This window comes from Bos mutus, chromosome 16 (assembly GCF_027580195.1).
Source record: "Bos mutus isolate GX-2022 chromosome 16, NWIPB_WYAK_1.1, whole genome shotgun sequence".
In the NCBI taxonomy this organism is placed as follows: domain Eukaryota; kingdom Metazoa; phylum Chordata; class Mammalia; order Artiodactyla; family Bovidae; genus Bos; species Bos mutus.
In genome coordinates this window covers 66448767-66465211 of record NC_091632.1, presented here as the reverse complement: position 1 = coordinate 66465211, position 16445 = coordinate 66448767, and the positions used below count along the sequence as shown (strand labels likewise).

Here is a 16445-nt window from a genome sequence, read left to right as displayed (position 1 = left end):
TCCCATCTGTTATATAATACCACACTTCTAAAAAGCTGTGCTTTGCAGGGGCCCATACATTTTGAAATAGTTTATTTCCAAACTTAAAACTTTAGTTTCAGATCAGGTACTGAATCTAAATCAAATATGAGAAATTTCTACATGTGTGGGAGAAGATAGCTATACAGTTGGAAGCAAATAAGCATATAGTATTAAAATATTTTTCTGGAACTAAATCTGATAAAACAGAAGACTACTCTTAATGTAATTTATTATTCTATAGTTAATGTGATTAAAAGTGAATGCTTCTATTGATGCCTATGGCCATTATTTTTCATTCCAAGTATTAAAATACAATTTTATATTTAGCTACACCAAATAAATTTCATATTAAATGTTAGAATATCTTGACACTTTAGAAATATGAGCTACTTCCTGTTGTTTACAACTTATTATTCAGAAAATTTCCCTTTTGATCTTATATTAGAAAACAATCTAAATTAGAGGAAGTTTCTAGAGTAAATATGAGTAGCATATCAGATCACTGAAATAAAAGTCAAGGCTATCAATTCCCGCTTTAAACATGATGCACTTTTGCTCAAATATTGCTGAAATTGGCCCAGTGTTAGAAGACTGAAAGTAACTTGGGCCTCCCTCAAAGCTCAGCGGGTAAAGAATCTGCCTGCAATGCAGGAGACCTGGGTTAAATCCTTGGGTCAGGAAGATTCCCTGGAGAAAGAAATGGCAACCCACTCCAGTATTCCTGCCTGGAGAATCCCATGGACAGAGGAGCCTGGCAGGCTACAGTCCATGGTGTTGCAAGAGTCAGATACAACTTAGTGACTAAACACCATCATGAAAATAACATAATCAAATGAAAAACTCACATTCTAATGGATATTGAATATGGGCTAATTAAAAATAAAATGGATTTATGTCTAGGATATTTCCATTTATATATGCTGATGACTCCCAAATTTATATCTCCAATCTAGAAATCTCTCCTTTGTTAATCATTCAATGAATATTTATTGAGTGATTACCACATTCCAAATACTATGCTAAGTGTTGAGGAAAATACACAATGCACCCTTTTTACAGGACTATCTTATAGTTTAGCAGGTAAGAAGAATCCTAATTAAATAATCACAGGAATAAATATACATTTAAAAGCTGTGATAAGCCTAAGATGCCACTCAAGTACACAGATTATACTGATCTCTGAAGAATCATGGAAGGCTTTATTTGAGAAAGGAGTTTCAGAACTGTGTTTCTAACTGCCTCAGTTCAGTTCAGTTTAGTCACTCAGTCGTGTCCAACTCCTTGCAACCTCATGGACTGCAGCACATCAGGCTTCCCTGTCCATCACCAACTGCCAGAGCTTTCTCAAACTCATGTCTATTGAGTTGGTGATGCCATCCAACCATGTCATTATCTGTAGTCCCCTTCTCCTCCCACCTTCAATCTTTCCCAGCATCAGGGTCTTTTCTAATGAGTCAGTTCTTTGCATCAGGTGGCCAAAGTATTGGAGTTTCAGCTTTGATATCAGTTCTTCCAATGAATATTCAGGACTGATTTCCTATAGGATGGACTGGTTGGATCTCCTTGCAGTCCAAGGGACTCTCAGGAGTCTTCTCCAACACCACACTTCAAAAGCATCAAATCTTTGGTGCTCAGCTTTCTTTATAGTCCAACTCTCACTTCCATACATGACTACTAGAAAAACCATAGCCTTGACTAGATGGACCTTTGTTGGCAAAGCAATGTCTCTGCTTTTTTAATATGCTGCCTAGGTTGGTCATAACTTTTCTTCCAAGGAGTAAGCATCAAAGAGAGTTTATTCTTTGTTTCTTGGAAACATACAGGGAACATGTTCAAAAGAGAATTTTCCATTTTCTCCTTAAGTTTGATCCTCCTGTATCCTATCTAAATGGCTGGTACCAATTTTGACTGTGCTGCTCAAACTAGAGGGTTAGTCATAAGTCATGACTCTTCTTATTTACCTTATCTATACTCTGCATCTTGCTCAGAAAATGCCATCACTTTCTACCCTAAATATCTACTGGATCTACTCATATCTATTCACACCACCTTAATTGTTTTCCCACATTATTTTTCATCTGAATTTTTGTAATACCTGACTAATTGGTTTTCCCAAACCTCTTTGACCCTCTGCAAACCATTCTCTATAACCTGATGGATGTTTCAAAAACACAGTACTTTCCCGAAGTGCCCATATGTGGCATCTCATTAACTTTAGGGTACAAGCCAATCTCTTTATCATTGTTTAGGTGGCCCTCTAGCATCTGAGCGCTGCCTTTCTTCCTGCTTCCTTTTCTCACAATCAACCATTTGCACTTCTGCAAGTGCGCCATGTTTCTCTTTCCTCTCAGCCATGGTGCAACTGTTTCTCTTACTGGAAAACTTTGTCTACACCCTAATATCTACCCCTGCTTCTCCACCTGGTTAACTCCTACTACTCTCCTCCACTTTAGCATTCATCACACCTTTTAATTCTCCCTTTAATAGGGTGTCTTTACCACCAAGTGGGCTTCCCAGGTGGCTCAGTGGTTTAAAAAAATAAAATCTGCCTGCCAATACAGAGACACGGGTACAATCCCTACATCAAAAGATCCCCTGGAGGAGGAAATGGCAACCCACTCTAGTATTCTTGCCTGGGAAATCTCATGGACAAAGGAACCTTGTGGGGTACAGTTCATGGGGTCACAAAGAAACAGACACAACTTAGTGACTAAACAAAAACAACAACAATAGAAAAAAAACAACAAACCACCACCATGTAATAATCCATACAAAGATAATAAAATTCATCATCGTATTAATTTTTATATTCCCAGAAACTAGCCAAGAGCTTGTACCATTTTATATTATCAATAAATATCTAGCAAATTCATTCATGCTTCAAAGTAGCATAATTTCAAACCCATCAGACTTGGGCCATTATATTTTACAAATTCTGATATCATCATTTCTGCTTTTAACATATTAGCCTTTCAAAAAATAGTAATTTTTCAGTGACTAGTCAAAATGCTGGTTGGTTCTTGAAACAAGACTTTAATAGTTTCTGCTTTTAATGAAAATTTTTAAAAAGAGGATTCCCAGATTATCAGAGTCCATGTCAAATCTGACATGCAAATCTCTCTATATGAGAATCCAGGAATAGTAGAAGATCTGGGTCACATAAGAAAATTTATTTTTAGGATATATACATTCAGAATTAGAGAAGGAAATGGTGACCCACTCTAGTATTCTTGCCTGGGAAATCCCATGGATAGAGGAGCCTGGTGGACTACAGTCCATGGGATCTCAAAAGAGTTGGACACAACTTAATGACTAAATAGCAACAATAATACATTCAGAATAATACAGCAATTCTTGATTTATCCAATATATATTTATGATCTAATCAAATGGTGTGAACTTATTTAAAAAATCCTTTTTCCTGAAATTATATAGTGTAAGACTCCAGTATTTGAAAGCTATCCAAATGGAATTATGAATATTTGGTAAACCAGAGTAGTTTTCAAACTTAATAGTATGAAACCACTTTCTTATATAGAATAGCAATATATAATTTAAAATAATATTCATTATATGTAGGTCACGTCTATCTTTGTTATTTGTGTTATTATCTAGTTACCTGCGGTGTTATGCTCACAGTCATCACAAACTCCTCCACCTCCTCTGTAGTGCTCAAATGGAAAGGGATCCACTGAGATGTTGTAGTGGCAGCTTCTGGAATGGCTGTTGCACTCACAGGGTTTACAGTTAAAGGCATGAACATGATCACTTTGGCGGAAAGGCTTGTTATTATAAAGAGGCAGGCAGCGATCACACTAGAATAAAGTAATACCAGAATGATAAATATATAAAGCTGTATTTTTTCTTTTTATTTACAGATACTTTCACTAGATAGAAAGCTAATATCAAAAAGTTAAAAGCCAGCCACTATTGTATTTTCAAAGTGTTTTATACATCAGAAATCAGCATATTACAGGCATGGTCACACAGATTTATAAAAGTGAAAATGAAAGCTGAAACCATGTAAAGTGATCTTAATAACCAGTGGGGGAAATTATGATTGTTTCACAACCTGAATTTTTTTCTCAAAACATTAAAAACTTGACTTTTATGTCCTGGTTCTACCAAGTAAAGAGCTTGGAGTCATCACTCCATCATAACAAAAAATAAAATGTTGAACAGAATGAAAAAAACAATGACTCTCCCTGGATACCTAAGTGAGGGACACAGGGCAAGTAGCTGTCCCTAAGATTGGATAAACGGCAAATACAGGGAGTCTCAGCTATAGGAGGCCAACAAAGGTCTGTCTAGTCAAAGCTATGGTTTTTCCAGTAGTCATGTATGGATGTGAGAGTTGAACTATGAAAAAAGCTGAGCACCAAAGAATTGATGCTTTTGAACTGTGGTGTTGGAGAAGATTCTTGAGAATCCCTTGGACTACAAGGAGATCCAACCAATCCATCCTAAAGGAAATCAGTCCTGAATATTCATTGGAAGGACTGATGTTGAAGCTGAAACTCCAATACTTAGGTCACCTGAGGTGAAGAACTGACTCACTGGAAAAGACCCTGATGCTGGGAAAGATTGAAGGAGGAGAAGGGACGATGAGGATGAGATGGTTGGATGGCATCACTGACTTTATGGACATGAAGTAAGCTCTAGGAGTAAGCTTACTTACTTATTAGAGCTTGAGTAAGCTCTAGGAGTTTGTGATGGACAGGGAAGCCTGGCATGCTGCAGTCCACGCAGTCACAAAGAGTCGGACACGACTGAGTGACTGAACTGAACTGACAGCTATAGAAACAAAGACTCATTGGCAGAAGCTTCCATGAAAATGAATGCTGGGGTGGAAAATCTGAAATATAATTGATATATTGTTGGAAGTTCTGTGTGGACAAGTCTGAGATTTGAAAACTCCAGGGCAATAAGGGGGTCCCTACAATTTTGACCATGTTCTCACAGTAGATAAACTTAGGGGAAAATGACCTGGTGCTTCTGGCAGAGGGAGAAGAAAGGGAGCATTTTTAAATACATAAGAACACTTTGTTTTTCTGATCAATATCTGCCTTAGGATAAAGTAGTTGACCAGAGCCTAACTGACCTGAAGAAGGAAAACACTCCACTCCGGCCCCCTCTAGTCATCCTGTCCCGCCTAAAGAGGAGGCGGGTAGTGGCAACAAAGGCACACGTGGAGTTCACAGTCCAGAGGAAAAGGCTCACTGGGAGAATGAAGCCTAATCATAAGACTATAGAACACATCCCCTCCCCTCCTCACAAGCAGATTGCTAAAAACCTGTTTACAGTAGTTCATTTCAACTGGTACATCATGTCTGCTTTTCAAGAAAGGAAAAAAATAAAAATACAAGGCATACCAGAAAGAGCAAACATCAGAGTTGTTATGGCAGAGATGTTAGAATTATCAGGCTTCCCAAGTGGCACTAGTGGTAAAGAACATGCCCATCAACGCAGGAAATTCAAGGGACATGAGTTCAAGTCCTAGGTCATGAATATCTCCTGGAGAAAGGCATGGCAAATCACTTCACTGTTCTTGCCTGGAGAATCCCATGGACAGAGGAGTCTACCTCCATGAGGTAGCAAAGAGTCAGACACGACTGAAGTGACTTAGCATGCATGCATGCAAGATTAATATGCTATAGACTCTAATGGATAAAGCAGAGAGCACGCAAGAAGAGATGATTAATATAGCAAAGAGATGGAAATTCCATGAAAGAACAAAAAGCAAATAATGAAGATCAAAAAATGAACAATGCCTTTGATGAGCTTAGTGGTAGACTGCACAAGGCTGAGGAGGGAATCTCTGAACTAGATGATAGATACATCACTGCTGCTGCTGCTGCTAAGTCGCTTCAGTCGTGTCCAACTCTGTGCGACCCCATAGACAGCAGCCCACCAGGTTCCCCCGTCCCTGGGATTCTCCAGGCAAGAACACTGGAGTGGGTTGCCATTTCCTTCTCCAACGCATGAAAGTGAAAAGTGAAAGTGAAGTCGCTCAGTCGTGTCCGACTCTTAGCGACTCCATGGACTTGTAGCCTACCAGGATCCTCCGTCCATGGGATTTTCTAGAAGCTTCAAAAACTGAAAAGCAAAGAAAAACAAACTGAAAGGACAAAACAGAAAACCCAAGGACTGTGAGAAAACTGAAAAAGTAGCAAAATACATATAATAGGAATATCAGAGGGAGAAGAAATATTTGAAACAACAATAAAGTCCACTACACTGAGGTATCTTTTTCAAACTACAGAAAACCAAAGAAAAAATTCCAAAAGAGAAACCAAAATTAAAGACACAGCCTACAGAGTTACTAACTAATGACATCCCATTTCTCCTCAGAAAATGTAAACAAGAAGAGAATTGCATGAAATACTTAAAGTGTTGAGAGAAAAAACCCACCAACCTAGAATTATATACTATGCACAATTATCCCTCAAAAGTGAGGGAGAAATAAAGATGTGTAAGACACACACAAATTGAAAATATGTTTCCAGTAAACTTGACTTGGAAGAAATTTTTTAAAAAGTTTTGTAGAGAAGAGAAAAATAATGTAGATAAGAAACTTGGACCTACATAAAGAAAGAAAGAGCATCAGAGAAGGAATAAGTAAAGATAAGGCTATTAAAACTTTCACCAGTTAAAAATGTAAAGAGAAATATTTAGAAAATATTAAAACTAACAATAAATTATGATTTAATATTAGAAACTTTGAGAATTATTTTCTTTGTTAAAAAGCATTATTTGAATAGTGTTTACCTTCTTATTCTATAAATTTCCATATAGAACAAGCATCTTTTCTATACCTTGAGAAAGGTCATACTCTATTTCTAAGCATGGATCAGCCTACTTATATCATTTGCATGTTTGTGCTTTCACTGGCATGAAATATATCTGAGAATTCTTTAAGGTAAAGTTATTGTCAACATCACTTCAGCTAGGACATCTTTACCTATTCATCGCAATCAATGTCCACATTGATGCTAAATTCACCTTAAGTTGCTCTGCCTGCATATATAAATGCAAATGGTAGCACTGATCAACTATTTTGTTTGTAAGAAGAAATGTTTAATTGAAATTCCACTCCAAGAACATTTTCTTTCCATCATTTCAACAATCATTGTTTTTTGAATATTCATACTCATAAATACCAAAAGAGTTTATCACTGACAAAGACGTTACATAACTACAAGCTTCTTTGTGAATGAAATGATTAATGAATGTGCACTGACCAGTTACCACATATGGAAAGAAGAGACATGATTGGTCACTGATCATGATGTGCAATGATTATTTGTTTAGTAATTTGTGGACTGAAGAGCCAGCAGCAAAATTATATAAAATCTATATTTTATATAATTATTTACAGTTATATACCTTAATAACTAATATATGAAACATGTTTTTAGAGGGCTGATGCTTAACTAAACTATGGTAAATGAAATTCATGCATATTGGAACGGCACAGATGCAATTGCCTGTATAACCGAAGAAAACTTTTCTAAGTCACATAAAACTTGTTATGCACTGGATCAATTAAAGCTAGAGTTTTTTTTAATTAATTATTTAGCTTATCTAATACAAATACAATGTATGGACCAATCCAAATAAAGAAACAATTCATAGGCACTGAGCTAAAATTTTAGGCTAAATGTGTACTTAAAAAAGTAGTAATATTTATTTTATAAAATAAAGTAGAAAATAAATATTGACAATTTGAACATCAAGTAATAAGTCAAAATATTTAAATGAGATGATTTTTTCAAAACTTTTAAGTATATATTTTTTTCTTTTTCAAAATTGGGACTACACAGAAACTCACCCGTGCACACACGTATATATCCCATATTCAGTTCAGTTGTCAGTCATGTCCGGCCCCTTGTGACCCCATGAACCGCAGCACACCAGGCCTCCCTGTCCATCACCAACTGCCGTAGTCTACCCAAACCCATATCCATTGAGTCAGTGATGCCATCCAACCATATCATCCTCTATCATCCCCTTCTCCTCCTGCCCTCAATCTTTCTCAGCATCAGGGTCTTTTCAAATGAGTCAGCTCTTTGCATCAGGTGGCCAAAGTATTGGAGTTTCAGCTTCAACATCAGTCCTTCCAATGAACACCCAGGACTGATCTCCTTTAGGATGGACTGGTTGGATCTCCTTTAGGATGGACTGGTTGGATCTCCTTGCAGTCCAAGGGACTCTCAAGAGTCTTCTCCAACACCATACTTCAAAAGCATCAATTCTTCAGTGCTCAGCTTTCTTCATAGTCCAACTCTCACAACCATACATGAACTGGAAAAACCACAGCCTTGACCAGATGGACCTTTGTTGGCAAAGTAATATCTCTGCTTTTTAATATGCTGTCTAGGTTGGTCATAACTTTCCTTCCAAGGAGTAAGCGTCTTTTAATTTCATGGCTGAAATCACCATCTGCAGTGATTTTAGAGCCCCCAAAATAAAGTCAGCCACTGTTTCCACTGTTTCCCCATCTATTTTCCATGAAGTGATGGGACTGGATATTATGATCTTAGTTTTCTGAATGCTGAACTTTAAGCCAACTTTTTCACTCTCCTCTTTCACTTTCATCAAGAGGCTCTTTAGTTCTTCACTTTCTGCCATAAGGGTGGTGTCATCTGCGTATCTGAGGTTATTGATATTTCTCCTGGAAATCTTGATTCCAGCTTGTGCTTCATCCAGCCCAGCATTTCTCATGATGTACCCTGCATGTAAGTTAAATAGGCAGGGTGACAATATAGTCCTGTGATGTACTCCTTTTCCTATTTGGAACCAGTCTGCTGTTCCATGTCCAGTTCTAACTGTTACTTCCTGACCTACATACAGGTTTCTCAAGAGGCAGGTCAGGTGGTCTGGTATTCCCATCTCCTTCAGACTTTTCCACAGTTTATTGTGATCCACACAGTCAAAAGGTTTTGGTATAATCAAAAAAGCAGAAATAGCACATATTACACATTCAAAATCTAGAAGTTACAAGATAGAGGAGGAGGAATAAGAAGGATGAACAGGGTAAAAATCCAACAGAAGTTTTGATCTTGAGTTCAAATGACACCAGCAGTATGTTAGACAGTGCATACTTAATACATTGTCTGCAACCATTGGTAGGGGATTTTGTGATCACAAATGTACTGGTCTATGATCTGATTTAGATGATGTAGCCCAAAGAGTAGACCAATGAGCAGTTTACGGCCAAAGTGCATTTCTGTCTTATTATCTGTAGCTACAACTACTGAGGAGGTCTTATCTAAACTTCATTCCTAGTCGTCATGAGATACCACCAGCATACAACTATCACGTCTAGGAATCCTCCATGTAGGGGAGATCTATCCTCATCACATAGGCAGAAGAATAGATGAAAACTCACTTTCAGACCTTCTGGTTTGGGAGAAGAGAAACGTGCTTATCAATTTTCCCCCCCAGGTCAATCATCCACGCAATTAATCTCATTTCCAATATTTCAAAATCTCTATCTCATTCCAAAACTTTTGCCAAAGGCAAAATTTTGCTGCAATACCTGAAGTCTAATTTTTTTCACTTTATTTCAAAGTATTCTTGTTGATGACTTTGCTCTCCCAATGATGCTTTTAATACTATTCAAGTTATGCTTTTTGCATAACTTGGTGGAAGTGATGATATGCAACCTGTGGTCCTGTCATACTGATTACAGATGCAGTTTGTCTTCAACAAAGCAACTGCCAGCTGTTGGAGTTTGGGATGCTGTCTTCATGAATTAGTGGAGCAAATTCAGTTAAAACCATTCTTTTGATATTCTTATGAACACAACATTTCTGCTTTCAGACTATGATCTAAAGACTCATTGGAGACTTTATCCTTATTGTCAATTTAAAAGCCATTATCAAAAAGTCCTATAGTAAATAATTCTGGACTCAAAACTATATCCATGTTCCAAAGATACAGTCCTGGGTCCTTTGACATTTAAAAACAAAGAGGAATTTGCCACTAACCTAATGGAATGGTTTGGGTCCAACCAAGTAGTTGTTAGTGACAATGGCTAGTCTTTTTGTGAAGAATAAAAAAGCCTACATAAATATTGGTAACATTTCATCCCTTTCTAGAGAAATCAAGCATAGTTATCATCTTTTCAACTCTCAATTAAAAAAAATATTATACCACTTGGGTGCAAGAATTTGTAGAAAGGGTGAGTACAGACACCAGTCCTAGGAGGGGAAGTTGTCCACACCTATCAGGAAAATGTGTACATTCCACTGGACCCTATAATTCTACTGAAAATTCAGACAAGTTCATTTTTTAAACTATTTGAAATATATATTTTATAATGTGGCCCTTATAATAAAGAATAGGATATGAATGTCCAAAAGTAAAGAAATGGTAAAAAAAAAAAAATCATATATCTTCTAAGAAACATACTGCAAACATTTATAGATACAAATGTAGATGAGATTACATAATACAATTTGAATTTTAAAACAAGTGAAAGTAATATGTAGAGTACAATCCTATTTTTTAGATAAAGATAGATTCATATGTATATATGAATATAGAGATACAACTTTAAGAAGATAGAAACAGATGACACAGACTTGTAAATAACAATAATAAAATAATCTGAAATGATATAAACTAAGTTATTTGCCAAGGTTGTCTATGGATGGTAGGGTTATAGATGACTTTTACTTTTTTATAATAAAATTTATTTCTGTGGTGTACATTTATTGCTAATGTATTAAAAATTGTGGGCAAATAAAATGCAACTGCATGGATGGTTAGGCTTCCCAAGTGGCTCAGCAGTAAGAATCCGCCTGCCAAGCAGGAGAAGTGAGTTTGATACCTGGGTCAGAAGATCCCCTGGAGAAGGAAATAGCAACCCACTCCAGTATTCTTGCCTAGGAAATCCCAAGGAGAGGAGCCTTGTGGGCTACAGTCCAAGGAGTCTCGAAGAGTCGGACACAACTTAGCAACGAAGCAGCAGCAGCAGCATATACTTACAAGGAAATTACACGTTATTTACATCACTTGCATGTCACATTCACTGAGAAAAGCTAAGAAAATTAAAATGTACTAGTTTTAAATTACACAGAGATCAGTAAGATAGTGCAGGGAAAATGATTCTCTTTTTTGAGCATAACGTAATGAGTTACCAGTAAACAATATAATTTTTAAAAGGTAAAAAAATTTTCAAAAGAATGAGATTAACATATTGAAGCAAAGATTTTGAGAGGTAACATCCTAAAAGTCTGTTTTAAAATTTAATTGAAAAAATACACAACTAAATAGCACCTTGGCACACATTTTGGCCTCTGATCTTAAGGATGAAGCTATACTTTACGATTTTATGTGGTTTACAAATTTAATGTAACGGTTAATTTTTTCATCTTATAATTCTGTTTCTCACAACTCCTGTTTGAAAATACAAAGACAGTGAAGAAAAAATGGAAGAAATACTAATTAAGTGCATTATGAATAAAGTTTTGAATTTTCACAATTACTTCTATCTTTGCTATCAATGACTTTTGAAGTTTCATTTAAAATCTAGAAATAGGTGTATACCATATTTTACGCAGGTTCTGAACCAAGTGGTTTTCTATTTAATGTCCCAATCTGCAGCTGATCATTTGTCACTTTCAATTATGTTTCAGTTTGTTCTGTAACAACTGGATTCCCCCTGATATGTCCCTGGATGTACAAATTATAAGATTAGACAATGGCTTATCAGGATGAGGACCTTTATCAACTGATTCATTTAACTTCTTTCATTTTGATAGCTTCTTAAAGGCTACTAGTCAATTCCACTAAGTTGCAGTCAAGTTCATTGACATATTCAGGTAGACAAATCATAGAATCATCATTGGATATAGAAAACAGTGATGAAATTTATTTTACTACATTACGTATTAATATTACACAATGACATTTCTCTCTTCTTGATCATTAAACTAGAATAGTGTTTTTTTGTTACTATTATAGACTAACAAAGACAATCTGTCAAAAATCTTCCACAGATCCAAAAGTACTTTTATCAACTCTACTGTTGTCAGTCTCAAGCTTGATGTTTTATTTCCAGTATTTCAAATATGATCCTAATTTACAGAAAAAATACAAGATACATATAGTCACATTTTCAAAAATCTAACTATACAAACTATATATTTCTTCAGCCAATTATCCAGCAATATCAAATGACCACTATGCATCTTTGAAGGAAGGAAGAGAAAATGTCCTCTTAATCAAAGATACATAAAGGGCATGGGAAGGTGGGAGAGGGGATGAGATCTTCTCAAAAGTTACTCATGGAAGAGTTCAACAGATCCAAAAGTCCAACAGATTCAATGCCCTTTGAAAGCTAAAGTTCATTATGATGACCACAAGTTACCAAAATCAACTTGTTGTCAGTGACAGAACAAAGTAAGTGATTTGTTTTATTTTAGAATGGCTTCAAAAAACAGATTAAAACTTCTTTTCATGTTCATTTTAAAAGATCACATCTGGAAAATTTACAAGAAGCAGTTAATTCTCCAATTATGGTAAATAAATGAAACAAATCTTTCTTTAAAAAAAAAAAAGTACTCTAGTACATACTATACAGGCTAAAGTATTAGAAGTGCAAAGAACAACTCTGGGTACAGCCTTATTTCGATAAGCACTTGCAGAGAAAATAGAATCTTGTCTATATTCTTAAAATCACTGCAATTATCATAGAATATTACAATAGTGCATATACTTCTCTGTTGTCCTTGCTAGATTCTGAGCTTCCTTAAGCAGGAATCGGATTTTATTATCTAGTGAGTCTCAGCATAACGCCTGAAATTTTGTTCAATAAATGTATCTTAGGTGAGAGAATGAATAAACAAATTAATGTATGAATGAGTGAATATATCTGTGAACAGCTGATACAAAAAGAGCTCATCTCTATCAGGGAATTCCTTTCATTCACTACTTGCTCTAGCAAAAAAAAAAAAAAAAAGTGAGACAAAATTAGTTCCCTTTCGACCCTCAACAGTAAAATGTCCACAGATGTGGTTATCTAGGCAATGATCTCTGTATACTAAGAACAGTTAAACCTTATGGTGTCAGGCCCAAGTGCTTCATATGTATAAGCTGACTGAATCTCTCCAACTAGCCCGGAAGCAGTAGTTGCAATTGCCTCTCTTTTATTACAGCTGAGAAAACTGAGGAATAGGAAAGAAACTTAATAATTTTCTAAAATCATCCATTAGAATGTCAACTAATATAAGCTAGAATGTAAAAGTTTCTAAGGGCAGAAAAGCTTATTTTTAATTCATGACTATGTTTTCAGTGTCTAGAAGAAGCCCTAACACATAGCAGGTATTCAATTTAGATAAGTAGAATATAGATACATACATACATAGGTAGATAGACAGCCCTTACTCCTGATCATTATGCTAAACTGTTCCAAGATATATGAAATGATCTCTGAGGGAGGGAGGTGTTGAGTAGTTTACTAAGACTGGAATGTCCATACCTACCTCCTTCTGCTCAGTCAAAGGGGATGGCAGAGCCCTGGATGAAAGTGAAAGAAGAGAGTGAAACAGCTGGCTTAAAATTCAACATTCAAAAAACGAGGATCATGGCATCCAGTCGCATCACTTCATGGCAAATAGATGGGAAAACAATGGAAACAGTGACAGACTTTATTTTGGGGGGCTCCAAAATCATTGCAGATCGTGACTGCAGTCGTGAGATTAAAAGACAGTTGCTCCTTGAAAGAAAAGCTATGACTAACCTAGACAGCATATTAAAATGCAGAGACATTACTTTGCTGACAAAGGTCCATCTAGTCAAAGCTATGGTTTTTCCAGTAGGCATGTATGGATGTGAGAGTTGAACTATAAAGAAAGCTGAGTGCTGAAGAATTGATGCTTTTGAACTGTGGTGTTGGAGAAGACTCTTAAGAGTTCTTTGGCCTGCAAGGAGATCCAACCAGTCCATCCGAAAATAAATCAGTCCTGAATATTCACTGGAAGAACTGATGCTGAAGCTGAAACTCCAATACTTTGGCCACCTGATGTGAAGTACTGACTCATGTGAAAAGACCCTGATGCTGGGAAAAATTGAAGGCAGAAGGAGAAGGGGACGACAGAGAATGAGATGGTTGAATGGCATCACCGACTCAGTGGACATGAGTTTGAACAAGCTCTGGGAGTTGGTGATGGACAGGGAAGCCTGGTATGCTTCAGTCCATGGGGTTGCAAAGAGTCGGACACGACTGAGTGACTGAACTGAACTGAACTGAGCTAAGCCCTGGAAACCCAAAGTAGCCATTACCCCATCCTCAATCAGAAAATTTATAGGTATGCAGGCAGCCCCTGTCTCTACAGGAAGGAAAGGAAGGAATCTGTTTCAAAGTGAGAGATATAAACTGTTCACTTTTCCATGGGGTTGCGAAGAGCTGGACATGACTGAGAGACTAACACACTCACATAGTACTACTCACTGAGCTAAAATAATTCATTTGTTAAAACTATTCCCAAACAGCCTAAACGAATTAAAGATCTTTGTAAAGTCTACGAATTGCTCCTTTCTCATCACTAAAAGCCAAACCAGTGTGTTGGAAATTTTTAGAGTCTAAATCTCTGATAATAATAATTGTCCTCGGGCTCTATTCACAGCTTCCTCTTTCTTTCAGATATAGCAGGAATTGTAATTCAAATGATGCAATTTCAGTATAATTTCTTTTGTCTACTAGATAGAAAAATCATTATAAACAATGAACACAAAAACTTCAGTGTAATCATGTAACTCCTTTTCTTTTCCCCAATAGAAGTTTTGCTGGGTATCTCTAATGCTTTAATCACAAAGATATTGTTACACAAACTTGTTAGTTATTTATCATGATATATTGGGTTAGGGGTTGTAGAAGCATAGATAATACTTCCAATTGCAGAAAGAATCCAGACCGAAACTGGCTGAATGCTTTGCACACAGTAAGTGATCAATACACGCTGAATAAATGCATGAATGTATGGGTGAATGACCTAACAGCTTGCTTATATTTATAACATGCTGCAGGGTGGTACCTTAGTATATGCAGTATTTAATTAAATAGTAACATAAAAGGTCTAAAGATAAATGTAATATTTTCCTGCAGAATTTTACCTATGAATTACTATGTAATCTTAACTAGCAAATTTAAAACAATTACCGCACATCACCATTGAGAAGACAGAAATGTTCATGTATTTATCCTTTAATGATATATTCCTTTCTCAGTAATTATCTTTCCCCTAGTTAGAAATTCTCATACAATTAAAAAAGAGTCCACATAAAAATTGTACTTACCTGCTTTCTAGGTGCTGAAATCAATAGCATAAATTGAATAACTATTAATACTATTGGACAGTACTGATCAGACATTGGTGGTAATATAATGATAGTGAATATTTAATATACATAGCCTTTCTATCAATTCAACTATTAATATGTGGTAGCTACTTTTAGAAACTTTCTTAATTCATGCAATGCCTTTTCTGTACCTTGTCTGTACCACTTTAGGCAAAGGAGAATGGAGGATTAGAAAACCATCCAATAAAACAAATTTTAGTAATGCGTGAAACAAAATCTACACCTGCAAAAATGATATAGGCAGAATTATTCAGACAATTGATTCAGTCCTACACATTGTCTCTGTATAAATATAACTGATAGTCTCTGTGCTTTTAAGTACAGGGCTCCTGACCCTGTGATTTGTGAATATATACCATCTAACTGTCCATAGAATTCTCCAGGCAAGTATACTGGAGTGGGATTCCCTGGTGGCTCAGACTGTAAATAATCTCTAATCTCTCTGCAATGCAGGAGATCCAGGTTTGATTCCTGGGTTGGGATGATCCCCTGGAGAAGGGAATGGCAACCCACTCCAGTATTCTTGCCTGGGAAATCACATGGACAAAGAGCCTGGCTGGCTACAGTCCATGGGGTCGCAGAGTTGGATACGACTGAGAGACTAACACTTTCGCTTTCTTTCACCATCCAGCTGTATCTGTTTGTCGAATGAAAAAGAAGCACTTGGGTGATGGACCCTGGAGTCTTATTCATTACTTTTGAATACTGATGGTATTTGATATTTGATTTTTCCCTTGAGCTGTCTGCTTTTTTCCCCCTCTTCCTATTTTTATTGTTTGACTTTTTCAGAGAACTAAATAGAAAAGACTCACAAGAAATGTAAGTCCCCCTCAGAATCCAGAAGGAATATTTAAAGATTTGTTCAAGTTTGTGGGCAGTGGCCAAGCCAAAGCAATTCCACTGCTTTATAATAACTTAAACCTATCGATATGTCAGAAAATTGACCTGGAGTAGAGAACACATTTGTATAGTATAAACTGCATATTTTGTAAAGAAACAATGAAAAAGAAATGAATTCTATTAAAATGTTCTTTACATGCAACTGTTTCAAATAA

General features: G+C 36.3%; 1 protein-coding gene across 1 annotated transcript in view; it reads right to left on the bottom strand.

Moving 5' to 3' along the window:
* Positions 1-16445, bottom strand: part of USH2A (usherin) — a 928983-nt gene that overhangs the window by 789201 nt on the left and 123337 nt on the right. Inside the window, exon 9 of the mRNA XM_014481290.2 lies at positions 3641-3836. Within this exon, the coding sequence (XP_014336776.2) occupies positions 3641-3836 (196 nt within the window). The remainder of the gene's footprint in view (positions 1-3640; positions 3837-16445) is intronic.